The 20567-nt window shown below is 36.1% G+C and overlaps 1 protein-coding gene across 5 annotated transcripts in view; it reads right to left on the bottom strand.

The window, feature by feature from the left end:
- Nucleotides 1–20567, bottom strand: part of PTPN4 (protein tyrosine phosphatase non-receptor type 4) — a 175964-nt gene that overhangs the window by 101166 nt on the left and 54231 nt on the right. For all 5 annotated transcript variants that reach the window (XM_064451253.1, XM_064451254.1, XM_064451252.1 and 2 more), the window contains 7 exons: nucleotides 17924–17968; nucleotides 17632–17684; nucleotides 15243–15363; nucleotides 14108–14195; nucleotides 12847–12935; nucleotides 6653–6716; nucleotides 363–535 (listed from right to left, as the gene is read on the bottom strand). In XM_064451253.1, the coding sequence (XP_064307323.1) occupies nucleotides 363–535; nucleotides 6653–6716; nucleotides 12847–12935; nucleotides 14108–14195; nucleotides 15243–15363; nucleotides 17632–17684; nucleotides 17924–17968 (633 nt within the window). The remainder of the gene's footprint in view (nucleotides 1–362; nucleotides 536–6652; nucleotides 6717–12846; nucleotides 12936–14107; nucleotides 14196–15242; nucleotides 15364–17631; nucleotides 17685–17923; nucleotides 17969–20567) is intronic.

The raw sequence follows: 20567 nt of genomic DNA on the forward strand, positions 1-20567 counted from the left end.
GATCTGAGATCCATCAGTTTTCAAAAATGCCAGGCCAAAGACTTTGAAGTTCTGAGACAACATTTTTAAGATAAACATAACCTAGCAGGTAAGCAGGCGAAGAAATGCAGCCTGTGTGACAGCTCAGAGTACTAGCTCAGTAACAGCCACTAATAATACAATAATTATATTTCCAAGATATCCTAGAAAACTACTGACAACACTTGAAACTTTGGTCAACAGGGGAGGGGAATAGTTGCAGGATTCATAAGCTACTTGAATTACAGCACCTTTTAATATAGATTCTAAATAACTACCTCTGTTTATTGATGAGGTGCCTGTTCTCTTATGTTCTTTCCCATATATTTCAAATCAGCACTTACCAGTACCGGAATTTGGAACCCAAAGTGAAATAATGTGCAAAGAAGTTCTTCTGAGGGGGGAGCGGTCTGTCCAAACGGAAGAACGTGTGATGTTCAACACAAGCTTTCCACAAATTCTTACACGCTCGGTAATTCACCATATTGAATCCCAGTAACGTTTCTCTAGATTCATGCTAAAAGAGAAAAATTTATTTCAGATAAAAATTATTCCCAGTTAGCTTTGTTTTTTTCTTTAAATACTGCTTTTTGAAGTGATTATCTGATTTTACATTAACTTTATGCATTATAAACCCTTGTAAAATACCACTAATTTTTTTTAAAGGAATTTTTTTAAAATGAGCCTTCTCAAAGGTTAACAGTCTGTTTAGTGATATTGAAACAAGTCTAGGTGGGATGAAAAGGTAGGGCCCAAATTACCTAAAAAAATTTCTGTGATTTGAGAACTCAAAGTCAACATGCCTCCCTGTTTCAAGATTACTACAGTTGAGGAATTGTCATGCACATGTTCCAATTAGAGGTTTCAAACAGGTATTGATCTCAAGAGCAACTGATGTACCTACTTCTAAATGATTAATTAGGTTCCTGCTAAAGGCAAGATGCAAAATTGCAAAGCAAGCTAAGCTACTCTGCCTGCTGAGGGAGCTTGATTACAGCTTCTGCGGGTCAGAAATCATCAGCACTCTGATTTCTCTTCACAGTAATAAATCCTCCACAACATTTAGCACACCTTAACTGTTTTCGCTTAGCAGTAAGCTCCTTTTCCAAGGTAAGCTTTTGCTGGCCTGCTCATCTTTAGATCTGCTGAGACACTGGGACATAGACCTCCACCTCTTCTCCCAGTGGGGTATTCAGGAAGTTGTGACTAACAGCTAAGAATGACACTGTATTTTCAGCCACACAATGAATTCAGGGTAAAGAATACAATGGATTTTGAAAGTAAACAGCAAATTCTGAGTATCTATGAAACTCAATAAATCATATGCAAGAAACTGAAGCCTGATATTTTACTTGAATTTACAAAATTACTTACATCTCTTAATTCCCAAGTATTGCCAACTGTTCCCTGTACTTTCTAGACACGTTAACGGAAGTACTTAAGTTACGTTGTTTGTGACTTTTAAGTCTATTACCTATTCAGTTAAAAAAAGGCTTTATCAACAATATAAGTGTACAATAATATGAACGAGATACATTACTATTCTGCAAGAGAGCAACTGTGTACAATTATGGACCGCCTCATCTGGATCCAGTAAAGGATGAACCAGCTAAGATTTTAGATTCCAACAAGACGTTCTCATGATGTAGCAAATTCTAATGCTCTGTCAGCCTTTTATTCTGTTGGAAAAGAATTTGACTAGTTATGAGCTGATGATCATGCATTTTCATTTCACTCAAAGCATTATAATTATGGGGTGGGGGGGGGAATATCCTGCTGTTCCCCCTAATTTGTATCCCAGAGAATGAGCTGATCTGATTCTCATGCCACCATCTGATCACTAGATCAGGCATGAAGCATGAAGGAGGAGCTGTATGGCAAGATGAGAAGGAGCTGCAGCTAGATTAGCTTATTTGTAATGCGAAACACTTTCACAGGAACTTGGTGTGTTAGAGCTTTAAAGGTACCTTAACAATAGTTCTATTCATAGCTTTGAAGGCTTTCATTGCAGTGCAGAGAGAACGGATTCTCAACCCTACACTTCATCTCAATTACAGCTAGGATTCAATCTTTAAAGTAGAGTACAAGATATTGGCCCCTAGGTGCACCCATTCTTCCCCTATCTATTCTTTCAGGTTCTCTAATATGTAAATGTTAAATTGGGCACTTGAAATTAATCTTTGCTGATTATTGTGGGGGTGCAAGCCCTAGTTCTACTGCTGTCTGGTAGCTAGATTTAGAATAAAATTGCCTGTTTTCCCTGAAACTAGTAGGCTTGAATCCATGTGGGCTCAGTGTAAGAACCCAAGGCAACATTTATAATGTCGATGGTATTTCAGCCGAAAGCACATAAAGTAACAGGACAGTTATACTGCAGCCTGTGAGAATGGTTTTATTGCACAAGGCTCCAGGAAGATGCTGAATGCTCTATGGTATGACAATGACATACAGGTATTTCAGGGTTTTAAGTCTGTTGAGACAGAGTTAGAAGATGACCTCAGTGAGGCACAGTTGGATTCTGCTCTGAAATTACTAACTGTGTCCATGGTTCATATTAGAGAGAGGAAAACAGTCTGCTGGCTACAGAGGGGAAGGAGAGCAAAGCAGCTGGAATGCAATACTGGTGATGGGGCTCAGGGCCCAAGCATGAAACTACAGGTAAGCCAAACACTACCATAAGTTAATTGAAATCATAACATTACGGATGTACACCATGTGGCAGGATACCTGTAGAATCCAAGAAGAAACACTGGAGGGATAAGGCAAAGTAAAGTCTACATCATGTTTGTCATTCCTTTAAGAAAAGGACAAAGAAGAATGGATATTGGTACCCCTCTCACACTAAACAGCTCAGCCCTTTAACATTCACCTTGGGTGGGGACATTAATTCAAACCTGCCTTTGCCTGATTTGAAACAGGGACTTCAGAGCAGATCTCTCAACTGCTCAGGAAAGAAACTGGGTTGAAAAAAAAAAATTCTCTAGTGGGTCTTGTTCACTTTGCCTAAACAAAGAAAAATCCCAGAACAAAGGAAAAATTCCCTACCCCCATCTCAGAGAGACAAAGACTTGCCCTTTATAAGCAGCAGATACTCCAGAGACCCAAGATACTCCACAAATAGTGGACAGAAGTCCTGTGGAGGCTTAAATGCAACACAGATTGTACCACCACCATCTGCCCCTCACACGAAAATCAATGGCAGAAACTTCGATAGGATTAGGCAATAATCAACCAGGCATCTAATGCATGCCAGTGTTACTTAAGGTCCAGAATGTATGTGGGCAGATAAGCCCATATACCACCTTGTGATTCTAGCCCAAGTTCTTCCTAAAAGTCAGTAAGAAGAAAAAATTGAAAGCACAAGCTTCAGATACATAATCTATAATTAAAAGAAAAAGTTTGGCCACTCACTGAAACCAGGTCTTGGTCATGGACAAAACCTATCATATTGCTTTGTTACCGACTCAAGTAATTTTTCAGTGGACATCTGGGCTCTGAAAGTGCAAAAGAACATGTTGAAAGGCTTATTTGGCTGTCAAAGAATCAAGACCACTAAAGTATGCTGGATAGCATTAAGAGTTTGATGCTGACTTGACATTACAACAGCCAAGGGTGCAACTAACTAAAAACAGAAGCTTAGGGAAACATCTAGAAAAATGAAACTACTGAATTCTTCTCAAACAGCTTCAAAGCATGTAAAGGAAGCAGCGTATGGAACAGGAAGAATAAATAAAAATGTGGTGAAAACACTGCCATTGAAGTTACAGCTCAGGGGGGCTTCTAATGCCGGATGAAGAAGTCGTATATATGACACTTTTCCCCCCCACAAAATCATAAAGAAACAATGGAAAGAAAATTTACTCCACCAGTGGATGCATGCTCCGGCATATAATTGTCAGAATACTCAACCAGCTTCCATTCAAGATTATGTTATGCTACCAGTGGAAAATGACTTTGACATTAAACTGCTTCATCTGACTTCCTTTAAGTGATTTATTTAAACACAGATATAATCTATTAGAAGTAGGCAAATAATTCTTTAAGCAATGCCAAGTCAAGGAATAAATTTAATAGGTGATTAAAAGATAAGGCACTTGCACTTTTGAGGACAGTTGCAATTAAAAGTTCAACACACATTAGCAGTATCTGAAAAATATCTGTTTAGTACTACTTAAAAGCATATGTAGCCCTGTTAGAAAAATAAAACAACACTGGAAAATTCCTCTTCCAAGTCCACTAATTTAATATACCGTAGCATCTCAGCTTTGCATCAGAATAAATATGGTTACTCAGCTGTACGATTTGTTATGTATTTACACACAACTTTGAAATGCATCATCAGCATACCATGAATGTATTTTCACTGCCATATCATAAGTCAGTGCTTTTAAATATACACTTAAAGCACTAGACCAGAGATATTTTACATACCAAATGTGCAATCACCGAGTCATTTCACCTAGTTTCTGCTGCTTAAAAAGAGCCTTTTAGGCTCCCTTTATTGTTAATGGGAGTGAAAGCAAAAGTAAGCGTACACCACCAGAGAGCAACTTAGCAATCTTCCAACTCATGCAAGATGTTTCACCCTTTGCATGTGTCTGACTACTACAGAGGAAGTATAACGATTACTTTAGTTAGCTTATCATGAAACAGAAAGTATCTTCTTTTAACTTAACTGAAGCAGAATATAGGTGAGATCAATCTTATTCTACAAGTCTACTCAGGGAAAGTAACTCCGGAAATAACAATTTTAATATTAGCTTTGATTGAAAAATTAGTTTAAGTATGCCTTCTTTGGAAGCCAAATTTGAGCTTTGATCTTAAGATATTCATGACTTGGAATGGATGAAATTTAAGTTCTTGCCATCAGTTTTCATCTGATACAGAGAGTTTATAGAAAAACAGTACGAAGCTTCTTAATTTGTTGGCTTGGATAAGATGTCTCCGAAAAGAAATTACATTAGTTACATGTACTACATTCAGGTGCAAGTAATAATATCAAAAGGCAACCGAAAAAACAAGATGAGAAAGCTGCCTTTATATTACCTCCAATTACATGCAGATTTTTTTTCCCCTGCAGAAAATAGAGAAAACACAGTACCCAATCTAATTTTATATCCAGGTATCTCAATCTTCAAGGTCCTGAACTCTGCTACTACAGCCTTGTCCTCAAGTTCTGATTTAGAAAACAACTGCAGTTCATCGTTTCTCAATTCCAAATAAAAACCCAAATTCTCACCTTAGATCTAAATACAACCTTCCTGCAACTGTAACGGAAGTTACACACGCTGGTATCAAGATGAAATTTGACCCCTGGGCTGTCAGAGATCAGTTTGCCTTTGACAACTAGCCTATAGCTCCTGCAGGGTATTAAGAAATACCTGTCTCACCACAATGAAATAATTCACCCTACCTTTGTGTCATTACCATTTTTCTGCTCACATTGACGGATACTCCCATTTATTTCATGTAACAGCCAAAGTTCATTTCTTTCTACACATAATTCCTCCAAAAGCCTCTAACTCACGTTACCCCAATTCTGAACTGAGCGCTACTCACGCACACGGGTTACACTTCTCCCATCAAGTAATACACCAAGTGTCTGCCTGTGGTCAGGTAGTTCCATCTGTGAAGACTGAACTCCTGGGCCTCATATTAAAGGATGTGCTTTTAAGATATAGTGTGACTCCTGCTGTCGGTACTAGTACTAGTCACCAGCCATTGGCCTGATCTGACACACAGGTGTTTCTTCTTTGTATTTTCCTTGTTTAACCGTATTGTCTCTAAATCTGGAATAGTCCTATGGTACTCAGGATGCGTTTCTGCCTGGAATCCATCTTTTTTTATCTAGTCAGTAACTCTGCACTTCAGGTCTTCAAATCCTTCCAGCTGCAAGAACTGCACAAAACCTTTTAACTAATCTGGTGAGTTAATTAGTCATATTTTTAATTAATTCCTCCATCTTTCCCAAGTGATGTGTATGTGATGGGTTTAGACTCTATAATCTCTTGGAGGCATGGAACAATCCATTTCTTGCTGCATTAAATGCACAGTCATCCACAAGGAGTGAAACATACACATTCTTCACAGAAAGCTTCAACTTTTTCTCCAACAAACATAGAAGTAGGCATAAAAAATTACCATATGTAATTTAAAACTGCAAAGACATTCTTATCTCTTCTGTTTAAATATTATAAAGGCAACTTGTATTACTAAATCTGAATAATGCAAATCAGGATGTTTTAATCAAACATTTACTTACAGGCACATATACAATTGAAGCAGCAATACGTATTACCTTTAAATTTTAATTTGGTTTCTTCTGAAGTTTAAATTTAATATTGATTTACTTTCAGCCTTTTCAACATTCATCTTCTACAAGCATGTTACATTTCCCGCACACAAAAGTAAAACTAAATGTATCTAAGATGTAAGGCAAACCAAACAAAAAAAGTCTTATAAAGCATTAATGGCCCATTTGAGAACTAAAATAGCCAGAATGCTGGTGAAACTGGACGTTTCATGCAGATAAAGCCAAGAAGCAACATAACATCAGTCAGTATAATGCAGATGTGCAGTATGGAGAAATTTCATTGCTCTCATTTTTCGAGATAAATTTTAAGACAGTACTCACCAATTCTTTTCTAAGTTGAATAAAAAACTGTTTGCACTTAAAAGAAATTTTTACAATCTTCAACCTAAATGAAAAATAAAATCACAATATTTAATTACTTAGTACACTGAATCACTGTTAAAGGCTTAAATACACCTACTGAAAACATACTTTCTAGAGAAAACAGATTTAATTTCATTTCCATGAAATTTCTATTACAATAAGATATCAAATATTATATAAAATAGCTTGTATAATTTGAAATTTATGAGCCATATATTTAAGTTATCAAATTCACTTGTTCTATCCTAAACCCAAGGCAGTTGCTAGTTTAAGTATCTCTTCCCAGTTCCCAAGTCCAAAGAGCTATTCTATCCCCAGGTCATTCCGACCAGATGTTCTCTTTTGAGACTGCTTTCATTATCCCTTAGAATATGGAAAAAATACTTTGAACTTCACCTCATTCCTGAAAGACATTCTTTATGTTCTTACACGTCTTTAAACATAACCAGAATTAGTTTTAGTAAAATAGCTCAGACAAGATATAAGCATGGAGATAAGGACTTGTGATCTTGGTATTTCTAAAGTTAAAAAACAAAATAAAACAAAAAATCACACTAGGAGCACGAAAACCCACTTAAAATATCACACATGGGGGGAATCAGCCTACAGATCTTTTTATAGATAACCTGCAAGACAAACATACGAGATGCTGATGGTAATTCCAGACAATTTTGGATGGCCACTGTAATGCTGATTATGCTAAACGGGAAAAGACAGGCCATATTTCTATCACAATCTAAATATATACTTTTTCAAAGAAATGCAATAATAGGATAGTACACATCCTTTATTAAATATACAGGTGTATTATTTCAGTCAAGAATAAAAGCAAGGTTACAATTTTAACAAGAAAAAACACAGTAACTTCTGTGACTTTGGAAAGGAATAACTGATATGATACTGCAAACTATAGAACACTAAATTCAAACACTCATTCAAAGGAGATTTTGCTGACAACTGTCATGAAACTCAAAGCAAAAGAGAACCTAGATCACAGAGTTAACTTGCAGGAAATTACACAGCAAGCTCCTCGGGGGTTACAATCAACCTTTTACACAGCAGGTTTTTACAGGGCACCCTCACTAATCTGAACTGTCATCTCTGATGGTCCCTGTACTTCAAGTTATTATATTGGCTTGATGAAGGTACAAAAGAAAGAAAAAATAAACAATTCAAAACAAACATGTCAGGGAAAATAGTGCTACAGTTTGAGATAAACTTGTTCATGAAGAATACATCGGGATCTCAACTGTGACTGGAATTAGTAGCTGCTTATTAATCACCTCGTTGAATAAAAAACCCTCTAGACTAGGAAGTATGAGAAGCAAAACACTAACAGACACCTAAGTTGGATATCTATATATAGAAACTATCTTCTTAACTAAATCAAATGGAGACATTTTTCTCCAGGGGATTATTTCAGAGCAGGAACCTAATTTAGATGTCTTAATTTGTTGAGAGAGTTTCTACGTCCAATAACGTAATGGGAGTCTGTGAATATTAGCCTTTAAATTATTCTTATTTTAAATCTTTTCCCATTTCTTTTTTTCTTTCCTAGCTTTGCCATTAGTTAAAAATATTTCAAAAATGAAAGCTGCAATTCTACTTTATCCCTTTGGGTTTTTTCTCAATTCTTAACAAATAGTTGCTACTGAAGTTAGTTTCTCAAGGATTAGAAACTAAAAAGGAGGCTGCAACTTATCTACTGAAATCAAATTATTCCACTGGCAACACAGCAATTTCCTTAGCATTTCCCGTGACAAACAATTGCTTAAGAATAATTAGGGATGGGTCCTAAATTTGCTGGATGGGATAGACATTAGTGATTATAGCAGTCTTACTGCAGAAAAAAAACCAAAAGAAGTTTTATTAGACTATTTAGGCAGAAGTTAACCAAAAGTATGTTTTGATTAATTTTCTAAAACTTTGGGGTACAGGGTAATTAAAAAACATTTTAATATATACCTTTTCCAAAAACTGAACTGCACACAGTCTACAACATACCAGATTTGCTTTGCATGCCTACAGAAAGCCTGAAAATAAATCCAAATTATTCCTTTTATAAAAACATTCTACTACCTTTTACCTTTTTTCTTCCTTCTTCTGCTGAAGAGCTTACTGCCTTTGGTGATTTACAGGCTCAAGAAGAATGGTAAAGATGAAAGTTATACACAGTTTTTTAATCTGACCCCATAATTTAGGCAGAGTGAGGTCAGATGCCTTTTAAGCCTGAAACCATTTGGAACAGACTCAAAACTATAACAATAAGATCTAATGTAACCCATAAGAGTCACCATTCAAGTACAAAGAAATGACTCAGCAAAGCTGAATCTCAGCTGTTTTCGAAAAATACAGCAGAGAATTCATATGCGCTGTTCATACCCTGCTAGTCATTAAATAAGAATATCCATACTCAGCCAAAGCAAAAGGCATGCCTGCCTATGTTTCCTTTCACTGACTGTTGGCAATGGTGCGTATCCAAGGAAAAGCGTAAGAACAGGCCAGCATCAATAACATTCTCCCAGTATGACTTTCCAGTCTCCAATTATCTTAGACATCCTAAAGCATAAGATTTATCTCTTTAAATGAGGAGATATTGAAAAGTCCTAGTCTGAAGTGAAGACTCTACTCAAACACGTGGAAGGAGACTCACGATATCAAGCCCTGGTTCTCACTAAGGACTTTACACCCCAGTCCTTGCTGGGAGGGTGATAAGGCAGGAAACAAGCAATCCAGCAAATTTCTTGACCAAGACTTCTTTCACACAGGTTCTGGACCTTTCAGCTATGGAAGATGCTCTTGGTAGCACAACTTACAAACAAGAAAGGATTGTCCAAATTTATTCATCAAAGGCAAACCTGGCTCCTGCAGCTGTGAGATGGTGAAAAGACCCTGGGGGAAGTAAGAATGGGTGCAGCAGACTAAACCCTGGAGTTCAAGAGAAGAAACTTTGGCTTGCTCAGAGCTCTGGTAGGCAAAATCCCTTGGAAGCTGCTTTTTCAAGCACAGGAACTGAGGAGAGGTGGCCTATCTTAAAGGAAATCTTAATCCAGAACAATCCTGATGTACAAGCATGGGAGGAGGACAGCTTGGATGAACTTGGAACTCCTGACTGAGCTCAAAGACAAAAAGGAAGCATACAGGATGTGGAATCGGGATCAGATGACCAAGGAGGAACGCAGGAGTACTACCTAGGTGTTCAGGGATAAAAGTAGGAAAGCCAATACACAACTGCAGTTGCAACCGGCAATGGATACGCAAGGCAATGGAGAGTTCCAGGGGAACACCGACTGCAAAAGAGAGGCAAAGGAAAGTGTCTCCACTGCTGAGCAGGTGATCTAGTAACAAAGGAAAGGCTGAGGTTACTCTGTGCTCTTCTCCTTTGGTCTTCAAGGGCGAGATCTACTCCCTGCATTCCCAGGTTTGTCTCTCGTAGCACAGTTTGGGGAGAAGGGGAAATACTCACAATATAGGAAGTCCAAGTTAGGACAAACTGGATAAAAAGGCAGGAATGAGGCAAAACAAAGAAGGCTGCCTATCTCCCTCCTGTTGCATTTTGCCCCATGATCATAAGGATTGCAATATGCAATTTAGATATAATATTAAATTAAGAGAGGGAGGGCAAAAGCATTTCACTTAATTCTTCTCTGAGCAATACAGTTAAACCTGCATGTCTATCCTCTCAACTTGTCTCAAAACTCAGCTCAGGAGTACTGAAAAAAGGATATCTAAACATTCACTGTAGCCATAAAGCACCAGAGGAAGACATTACACAACTCCAGTTACACAGGGGCAAGAATAAGTAGGGGCAAGGAGAATAAGTATCAGGACTGGTGTCACTGGAGCAGCTGCAGGACTACGGATAAAAAAAAAGGTAATAGGTCTACTATTGAGGTATATTGTGAGAACTGACATTTCAGATCCTTTCTCATAGCAAAAGCCTATAATGGGACAAAATGGTGGGGGGCAGGGACAGATGGTGGTGGTGTATGTGAGGGGAGGGTGGTGGTTTGGGTTTGGTTTTTGTTGGGTTTGTGGTGTTGGTTTTTTTTTTTTTTTGTAATGTAAAGACCAATTATGATGGTACCATAGTCTTCACAGGAAGAAATTAATATCCCTGATGTCAGCTGATATGGTTGAATACAAAGATGAACTGTTTAGGTAATTACACACACACAAAAACCACACTAAGAATTTAGATCAGCATCCCTGGCATGCAAACAATATGAAGCAGAGCTCACAGAAACCTCTGGTTTCCAGTAGGGACATGTAGCTTAATTATGACTTACACTGTACGTACTCAGTAATTTACCAGTGTGTTTTATAAAACCTATTTCTATTATTACTGTTTTCAAAAAAAACCAAACCACCCAGCAGTAAAAGCAGCCTGAATTAAAACCTTCCTGATTATTACAGCATTGCATTTATAAAGCAGCTTTAACCCAGAAATGGCTCTAACACTTCAACACTCTTACCAGATGAAGGATACGTTTCTTTGAACATGTAACTATTACAAACGCAGGTCTGACTAGTACAGTAGTAGTTCCAGACTTATCATTGCAAGATCCAATTTTAATTTACTTAACTAACCACGGAGACTGAAAATTTACTTAACTAACCACGGAGACTGAAAATTTACAAGCTCCGCAATTGCCTCAGGCTTACTTTTCCTGGAATGCTTACAGGCAAAATGTTTACCGTGTGCAGTTGTATCTGACTGTGGATAACCCTTACACCACAGCTTTGTTTTTTTTTTACCTCTCTTTCCAAAAATCTACTGAAATTTGATCATTCACACTGTTTCTCAACACAACAAACCACAGAATATGTAACATACTACAACAAAACTTGAGATTGAGCTTAGTACAGAAATGCAGAATGTCTCAGAAATTCATTGGGTTGCAAGAAACATCAAGACCATGATTAATATCTTGAATCTCTGCAAGGGAAGTTAAGTGAAAACACGTCACTGATTATAGGCCATGGATCTTACCCTGTGATAACAGAAAACAACAAAAACACCCCAAGTATTTCAACTGCCCGTATTAATTTGAATGCGGAGAAAAGATTTTCCAGTTCCAAGTGTGGTAATCAATTTAATCTGTTTATATGAAGATGACAGACCAGCCAAAAACTATAGAAAAGCCCAGTGCTGCATTGCCCAAGCACACAAATCAGTAGCAAATGAAAACGCAAAACTAGTAGCAAATGACAATGCAAAACTGAACAGCTTTTGTGCCTGGTACAGTAGTGACTATTACAATAATTTTATATGGCTGACTTTGCCCACTCAGAGTGGTGTTATAGCATACTCAACAACATGTATAATAAGGAAGGCTATCAAAGTGGATTCCAAGAAGGCAAAGGAAACCAAGGGAAACTTACTTCTGAGGGAACTAAAGAAAGCATTGAGGAAGGTGATGTAACTTCTGTAGGCACTTCTATAAAGCACTATAGAAGTTACAGTGCAGAACAGGATTTCTTAGATTTTTCCCTTTCTTATATGAATAAATAAGAACAGGATCCCAAGACGACTGATAACTAGAGTAAAATATTTAATGACAATAACTCCATGTTTACTGAACAGCTTTAAAAACTATTTTAGTTAAAAGGAGAAATAAATGACAGCGTTCTCTGAAATAAATGCCTTTTTTTTTATCCTTATAATGAAAACAGTTATCTGTGGATGAAAAGATGACAATATCCCAAACGCTCCACCTCAGTGATCCTCAAGTGCCATACCTACATTAAATTTAACAAACAGTGCAATTAAATTACATGTAACAAAACAGGTAAGACCACTCGCTCTCCAGGTTAGCATTTTTAAGTTCAGTGTTCTCTTTAAAGACTGTGAGATAGACCATAACACTGGCCCTGGCTATACAGTTAAACAAAGTATGCTTATAAACTCCTGAAGATAAAAATGTATTAAAATTCATTATAGTTTGCACCACAATCATTTAACAGCACAGCATGCAGAATAGGACAAAACCTCATCATAAAATTACCTGTATCACAGCATGAGATAAGTAATTTCAACTTGATATGCCTCAACTAAATTTCAGTCTTTTTTAAAATGTGTGACACTGGTACTGGTAAAAATATGTTTTGAAATACAAAACAAAAACATTAGCTTAAACAGCTGTCCTTACCACTGAAAGGTGTTAATTCGTACTCTGTTCTTAAAAATTAGTATTCCACCCGACATCACTCCAATCGTTATTTCATTGTTACTCTGATCCTTTAAAACAAGAGAAAAATACTTGAAGAACAATATAAATGCCTTTGAAACCTCATGTATATTCATTCTCATCTCTCTCTCCACATACACAAACACAATAGTAAAACATATCTCAATTAACATGGAAGGAAATGTGTTTTAATAGGGCAAGTAAGAAATAAATTATTCATCCCTATTTAGGACAACCCCAAATGTTTGCTCTGAGTTCTTTATAAGCTACTGCAGAATTTCAATTTCTTAAGTTAGATCTTCTGTCTTCCACGAGCTTCGAAGAAATACAGTGTAGAGCATTCTAGCACTTTATTATGAATAACAGTACTAAGAGACTGGCTTGACTTTTGCTACACTGAAAACAACCAGCAACAAATTCCTACCTGAAAGGAAACTGCAATCTCAGAATACAGAGAGGAGAGATTCTAAGACAAACAATATTGTAAGCATATTTAAATAGCACATTTTTCTCGAAATATCTTTGCGCTCTAATCAAACACTGCTATGCATCTCTCAATATGTAGGGAACAACAGCAGGATACAGAGAGCAGTGAAATAGGTACATTTCAAATTCTACTGCAAGTTTCCCTAACCTTAGGGAGTAGGACAAGAATATTTAAAAAACAGCTGTGTCTTAAGTTACTAATTATATTCAGAGGCTGTGCAGAAATGGTAGCACTGTACTGACAGGTTACTATCTTTTGAGTCAAAACTTTATTTGCTTTACCAAATAAAACTGACACTATCAAATTATAGTACGCTCAACCTTATGTTAACAGTTCATATTATATAATGATAATAATTTATAATTTGGTTCTAACTGAAACCAAATTAAATATTTTTCAAAGCGGACAGATCCTTAAAAAGCACACGCACACTCAACAAGTAAATTTTTCTTATTAACCAGTAGCCAACTGGACTGGCATTCAGACCAACAAGGCTAAACCTTAACAACACACGTATAACTAAGACCAAATTTAAGCAAAGAAATACCCTCATTAGAGTGAAACAGTTGTTTACCGATTTCGATAACCACAGGTAGGCACCTAATATGATATCATTTTCGGTTTTTTCGCTTGTAAGCAGCAGCCAGGAAAGCTCACTAAAAATAAATATTTATCTTCGCATAAACCTCAGAGAAATCCACTTTTACATTACAATACTAGTTCATCCAAACTTACCCTTGCATAGTGCAATTCAACTCCATAAAGTTCTAAAGTACGTGCTGTATTGAGATAACTGAACTCTGCTTCTGCAGGAGACAACCCTCTGAAAGAAAGAAGCTAAATCAGAAACATTCTAACATAACCCCCCACATCAGGCTTTTAGTGAGATACAACAGAAAATCTGCATTTGTTTTACTACTTCTACCCCCACCCTGAAATCTACATTTCCTTTCTCACCATAAAGACTGTAACCCAAACATTTTAACAAAAAAAAACCAACCAACTTGTGCTTCCACATAGGCAAGGATTTGACAAGACTCCGCAACACAGCTTGCAAAAGCACGTGTTTTATTTCTAATGCATTGTATCATTTAAATGTCTGCGGAGATCTAGAATCTGGAAGTTACTTTTGCAGTCCCATATGCAATTTCCCTCCAAGGCTCACCCTTAAAGTTTTAACTACCATCAATTTACTTTAGCATTGACTGAAAAGTAACACAACATTGAGTGGTTTCTAAAGGCAACAGCACCCCCAGTCAAGCAAATGTTTTGTAAACATAGCTTACGTTTTGTTAAATTTAACTGTAACAAAAAGCACTTAAGTTCTAAAATACCAGGGAACCATCACTGAAGAAGTACCACAATGGTACACACTGAAAAAAAATATTTTCCATTGCTTCATCGCCTTTTCCTCTTTAGTAAAAGGTCACAGACTTGCACACAGAAAAGAGCAGATATTGAAGAAAAGGACTTTGTTACTTCTAAAGTAACTCATTTACTGGTGAGAGCACCATGAAAACAAAGCCTTTATGCACAGAGCATTCTCAAAAACTGAAAACTCTTCAAGAAATTATACCCTGTGAAGTTAATGTCCTACGTAATACACACAAATACTGTTTTCAGTGTACTTTTAACGTTCATTTTTTCACTTATTTTCCCTGTCATTCTGTAATAGATATTTTATCTGTGCAGAATATCAATGGTACTTATTATACAATCTACAAAAATCACATTAAAGGTACTCTTAAAAGAAACAACCAAAAAAACCCAGAAACCTTTAAGACAAAATACTCATTTTTTATGTAATAGCACAGCACCAGCAGTCAGGATTTGACAAAGTCAGTCAATATCTTCTGCTGTAAATCCTTACATGTGCTGCTGATGTAATTTTGCTATTTCTTTTTCAAAGTCTTGAGGCTGGCTAGGGATGAAAGAATAGTCTGAGAGGTAGCCTGGCAAGTTTTCTGAATGGTTGTAGTCTCCCAGCTCGGCTAAAATATTAAAAAGAGAGGTTATTGTTTATCACTGATGTACTTGGCATTGTGCAATGCCCCCAGTTCATAAGAGTCTGCTCCCACATACTTTATGATCTACAGCAAACAAAAATAGAGAAAACATTTGAACTCCCCTTTTCCCTTTTGAATAAACAGTCACATTCTCAGTAAATACCATGGAGATCATTTCAAGAGAGCTTTGAGTAGGTACATAAGAACGAAGTTTATGAAGTGTTTAATTTTTAATACACAAATTAATTCATAGATGCTGTCATGATGGCTAGCACTAAATAATATATTTCAAGGTATTTGATCTTTTCTTTTTACTTTACCTTTGCTTGCTTTCATGTGATTACACAATATATGTATTTTTAACACTACAACTGCTATTTCTTCATTCAGATCTGCAAAAACCACCAACTCATTCTGTACCAAGACATATTCAGAAGCATTAGAAAAATATTTTTTTGCACATTCAAGTGTATGTATGGAAAAAAGTACGCATACATACACCTACATTGAAACTACTTTACTTGAAATTATTAGAAAAATGCATTTACACAACTTCGAACACCTTAAAATTATAAGAATTAAAATTAAAATTACATTTATTGTCAGAATAAGAAACATACAAACAACAACATTTGCTAAAAATACAGGCTTTGAAGCTTTAACTATAATTTTAAAAAATTCAGCTTTAAATATCTTCGGTCCATGTTAACAGATCTACAGTGACGGATAGGTAACGTAACATGAAAACTGGAAAGTTCACAGCAACACAGCATGACATGGGTCTTGAGCAGGCCTACTGACACTTTTGTGGGGCATGGAAGAACTGACAAGACAAATGAAGGCACTTGTGGAGCAGAAGGATAAGCAAGGGAAGGTAGGAAAGAAGTCTGGGGCATTGCACCACAAGAAACACATCCTATTTTAAATAATTTGAAAATCAGAAAGCAGGACCGGGTTTCGTAACAGAGTGCATGCCTTGCTAAAATCCACTACAGAGAATACAGTACTGCCTGACATCTGTGTCTGCTATTTACTTATATTTAGGTAAGAAAAATCCCAAGAGCTAAACCCAAAGAGAGTTTAGTAATAGGCATGCACAGAAAATCATTAGACAGAGGTCTGCAGGCTGAAGAACTTAAGGGCAGTGGGATCCCATATATAACGTAACAACAAGACACTGTGTATACCCACCACTTACACAATATTTGAAAAATAAACATATTATATTCTTGAAAGCTTAAAATGTTATAAACTTTTTTTAGTGCCTGCTTCATTATCAAATACTTCATCTCTTCAAAGGCAAATCCCTAAGGCATGACAGCACTTGCAGTACAGATCTAATTCCAGGTAGCTGGAGTTTGGGAGTTCTGTTTAAAAGAAATTGCTCTATTGAGTGATCTGGAAAAAGGTGACCACTTTTCAAAACCGTGGATGAAATATTATATTAACATTACTATACTTTTTTCCCCTGAAAAGATTAACATGGACACTATTTCTCTGGTATGGACAGGGTATACATAGTACTAAATGTAGGTGAAAGTATCTTTAATAGCAGAAAAAACACATGAATACAGAAGGATATATCAGGATTGCTTATAAAACTGAATTTCTGACAATCACAGATTTCAAGAACTAAGTGCTGAACAGTCTCTTGGTTGGTTGTTGTGGGGTTTTTTTGTGTGGGTCGGTGTTTTGGGGTTTGTTTTTTTTTTCCTTTCACTGAACAATATAAGTTTATGAAGGAAAATGGGGAGAGAGGAAGAGGACTAAATATCAGCCTTCAAGACTTACCTACTCACTGGATGGCTTAAAATTGACAAAGTTATTGAACTTTTTGGCCAAATACGACCAGAATCCCCTTTTCTACACCTATGTGGAGGGTCAGTGCATGATATGTTAAAAATACTCAAGTGTCTAAAAATGGTTCAGTATCGTTCTCAAGAAAAAACCCAACCCCACAGTTCAGAATACATGGAAATACAAGAGGCTTGTTTGGGGTTTTTTTAACTGCACGGGTTTAAAGAAGGAAAGCAGAGCATGTTACCAGTATTTTTTCTGTATCCAATTCAGCAAAACATACTGAGGAAGAAAACCCAACAAACCTGCCGGATTTCATTAATCATGAGAAAAGTAGCATCATATCCACAAATATCACAATATAATACTATACAAACTACATTCTTTAGTAGCTATTCAATACCACTTTTTATGTATTTCAGTACTAGCACATACATGAATACTAATTATACTTACACTGAACAGCGTAGGAAGCCAGAAGAGCAGCGGTATTATAAGGACAGGGCAATCTGTTTTGTTATTAAAATGAGAAACAAATAAAATAACATATTTCATATGAAAATTGGTTATTTTGAAAAGCCTAATCTTTTATAGCCTATGAACAAATTGGACAGATTATTATAAACACGTCTACTTCCAAAAATAGTAATTTATTTCAAATATATATTTATTTTTGCAGGTAAAATACCGCACCATTAAACATTAAATCCAACTTTGTTAAAAAGTTAACACAAAAAACAAGTCTTACCTTCCAGTAAGAATGTCCTGTTTAATTTGCAAAAAATACTGGTACCTTATTAAAAAAACAAAACAAAACAACCCATTATAATTAAACCTGAAATTATTTAACCATTTTTCATCAATTTAATGCATTTTGCTTTCAGTTAGTGCAAGACTAAAACTTTACTTTTTGCATGCTATTTCTTAAACTCCTATGGAAAAGAAATTAAACTGTAATTAGTAAAATAATAATACAGCTTTGTAAACTAAACTAGGTACAGGCTATGAAGTTATACATTAAATTTTACTAAAAGGCTGCAGATTTCACATTCTACCTGCTTTATTTTCCAGTATTTATCTTGAACTTAAAGTTTAAAAGAAGGAAAAAGAAGTGCCTTCATGATGCATGAGTGTGAACAACAGAACTATTCAATATGGCAATTAAAAGTTGAAGTTTGCATCTGTGTATGGAGGTGCCTTCATGATTTGTACTCCAGGTAGATAAAATGTATTCTCATTAAGTATTTGATATTACTTTCTTTTCAATTAAATTAAAATAATTACTCTTAGTGTTTTAGAGTTACATTCTTATATATAAGTTGTGGATTCTAATATGTGAAACGCTTTCCAACTGACTTCTCTTGAACTTCTGAAGTTTTCTTTAATTATATGTAAGAAAAGCTTGTTTTAGAAACTCATCTAGTCTTCCCATGCACACTCTTTCCAAGTCAGGAAGGAGATGAGAACAGCAAAAGGAACTGATGAACACTTCAAAACAAGAACTATTCCACCAAACAGTGGCAGCAGAAACACTATGACTTAAAACCCCAACAAACCTGAAACTGCAAACAGATTTCCCTCTAAGTTACTTTGTTTCTCCAGCAAAACCCAAATATTTTGTTAACACCTCAGAGTTAATCTTTTGTTCATTCCATTTGGTTCCTTCATATTTCACTCAAAGGTTTTAGACAATTTCAAACAAGTATAAATGTTTATATCAAGCAGCAAATCACACCTGCTAAACCTCCACTGGCACAAAGATTGAAGTGGGGTAACAAGATTTAATGAGATGGCAGGATGTTAGCACAAGATTAAACTTCCAGCAAGAGCCCCTTATAACCGAGCATAGAACCGGCTGTAGAATTTAGGGTCTCATACATTTTTGTTAAAAAACAAGTTTCGCCAAGTGGAATATTTAAACGTCATTCCTGCTTTCTTACAAATTTATTCTGTTTTGGGACATCCTACATTGTTATTATTATTATTAAAATCATCCTGTTCCCTTCTTGTAGTTCTGATTTGAAAGTATGGAGTCAGGCATACCCACTCATTATAAACACTCATCAAAATTACTTATCAAAAACACCGAGTTCAAGTTTGACTGAAACCAACTATTAAATATTTCCCAATATTAACTTGCATTAAGTAATTAAAAACAAAATATATCACTTTATTAAACATAATATGACTTCTCATAATTATGTAGTCTTCAGACTGATGATGTAGTTCACCACTGTCTGAACCTAACATCCAGGTTGAAGTAGTGGATTAGTAGTGGATTGACTACCACTTTAAAGACTTCCACAAACATTTAGAAATATACACATAGAAATCTAACAATTTACAAGCTAAATATAGTGGAAAGGTAAAACATTCCATGTTTGAAAGAGAGGGAGAACACTTGCCCACTGACAAGGAAAGATGTTAGCCCATGCGCTCAGTCCTACAAAACCATCTAGAGGTTCTTTAACTGACCAGAATGGCAAGAAGCTTAGTTTAAGCTATTAACCTCAAGAAGTTAAAACTGAGTCATTAGCCAGGCTCAGAGACCTCAAAATACTTTTTTTTGTTTTCTACCTTAAAATGCATATTGAAATCAAGAGAGACAGACAAAGCAAGATTTCTTTACCTGTTAAAAAGAGCAATAAAAGACAAGTGAAACATATATTAAAAGGATATGCTTCATGTGCTGAGCTTGAGCATCTCTTCACAAATACACTGAAGAAATCAATTTTTCCTGTTTTTCCTGTTAACATTTACGGCTGAAAAAAATGTAGGACTAAACCATGTGCAGCTGCACCTTCATTTTATTTTACTTTTTTTGGTGGAATGCTTTACTAGAAAGATTCCATGGTACTTAAGGGACCTCATGATTAAGGAGCATCAAGCAGAGTTCATTTTCTGTCAGTGTTTTCAGCAAACAGTGAAGTTAATCGCTTGTTAGCTAACGAGCCCAGTTTGAACACAGAAGCCTCACATATTGAGCAAAATGGGAAATCAATAGAAGCTTCAGCAATGTAGATCTGAAAAAGCCTGCACAACAAATTCAGCTAAAACAATGAAGGTAGCATTGCATTTCAATGTTTTCATGTTCCATATATACATATCTATCTCTAGAAAAGGGTAAGACCGAGTTTTTGCTAACTGCAGTCAACATTAATAAGCAAGTCTTTCTGCCATGAGCAGAAGTAACGAAGCTCCGTTTCCTACCAAGACACATTCCTAAAGCTAAACTCTCCAACACAAGGTGAGCTCCCGCTGACCTTTCCTGACCTGGGGCATTCATAACCTGCCTCCCTCACACGAATTTGCAGAGGTCTAAGATGACATGAGCTTGCACTGAACCTTTCCCTGATGTGTATTCATACTGCCTCATACATTGACTCATTCCT

The sequence above is a fragment of the Phalacrocorax carbo genome, chromosome 5, assembly GCF_963921805.1.
Source record: "Phalacrocorax carbo chromosome 5, bPhaCar2.1, whole genome shotgun sequence".
In the NCBI taxonomy this organism is placed as follows: domain Eukaryota; kingdom Metazoa; phylum Chordata; class Aves; order Suliformes; family Phalacrocoracidae; genus Phalacrocorax; species Phalacrocorax carbo.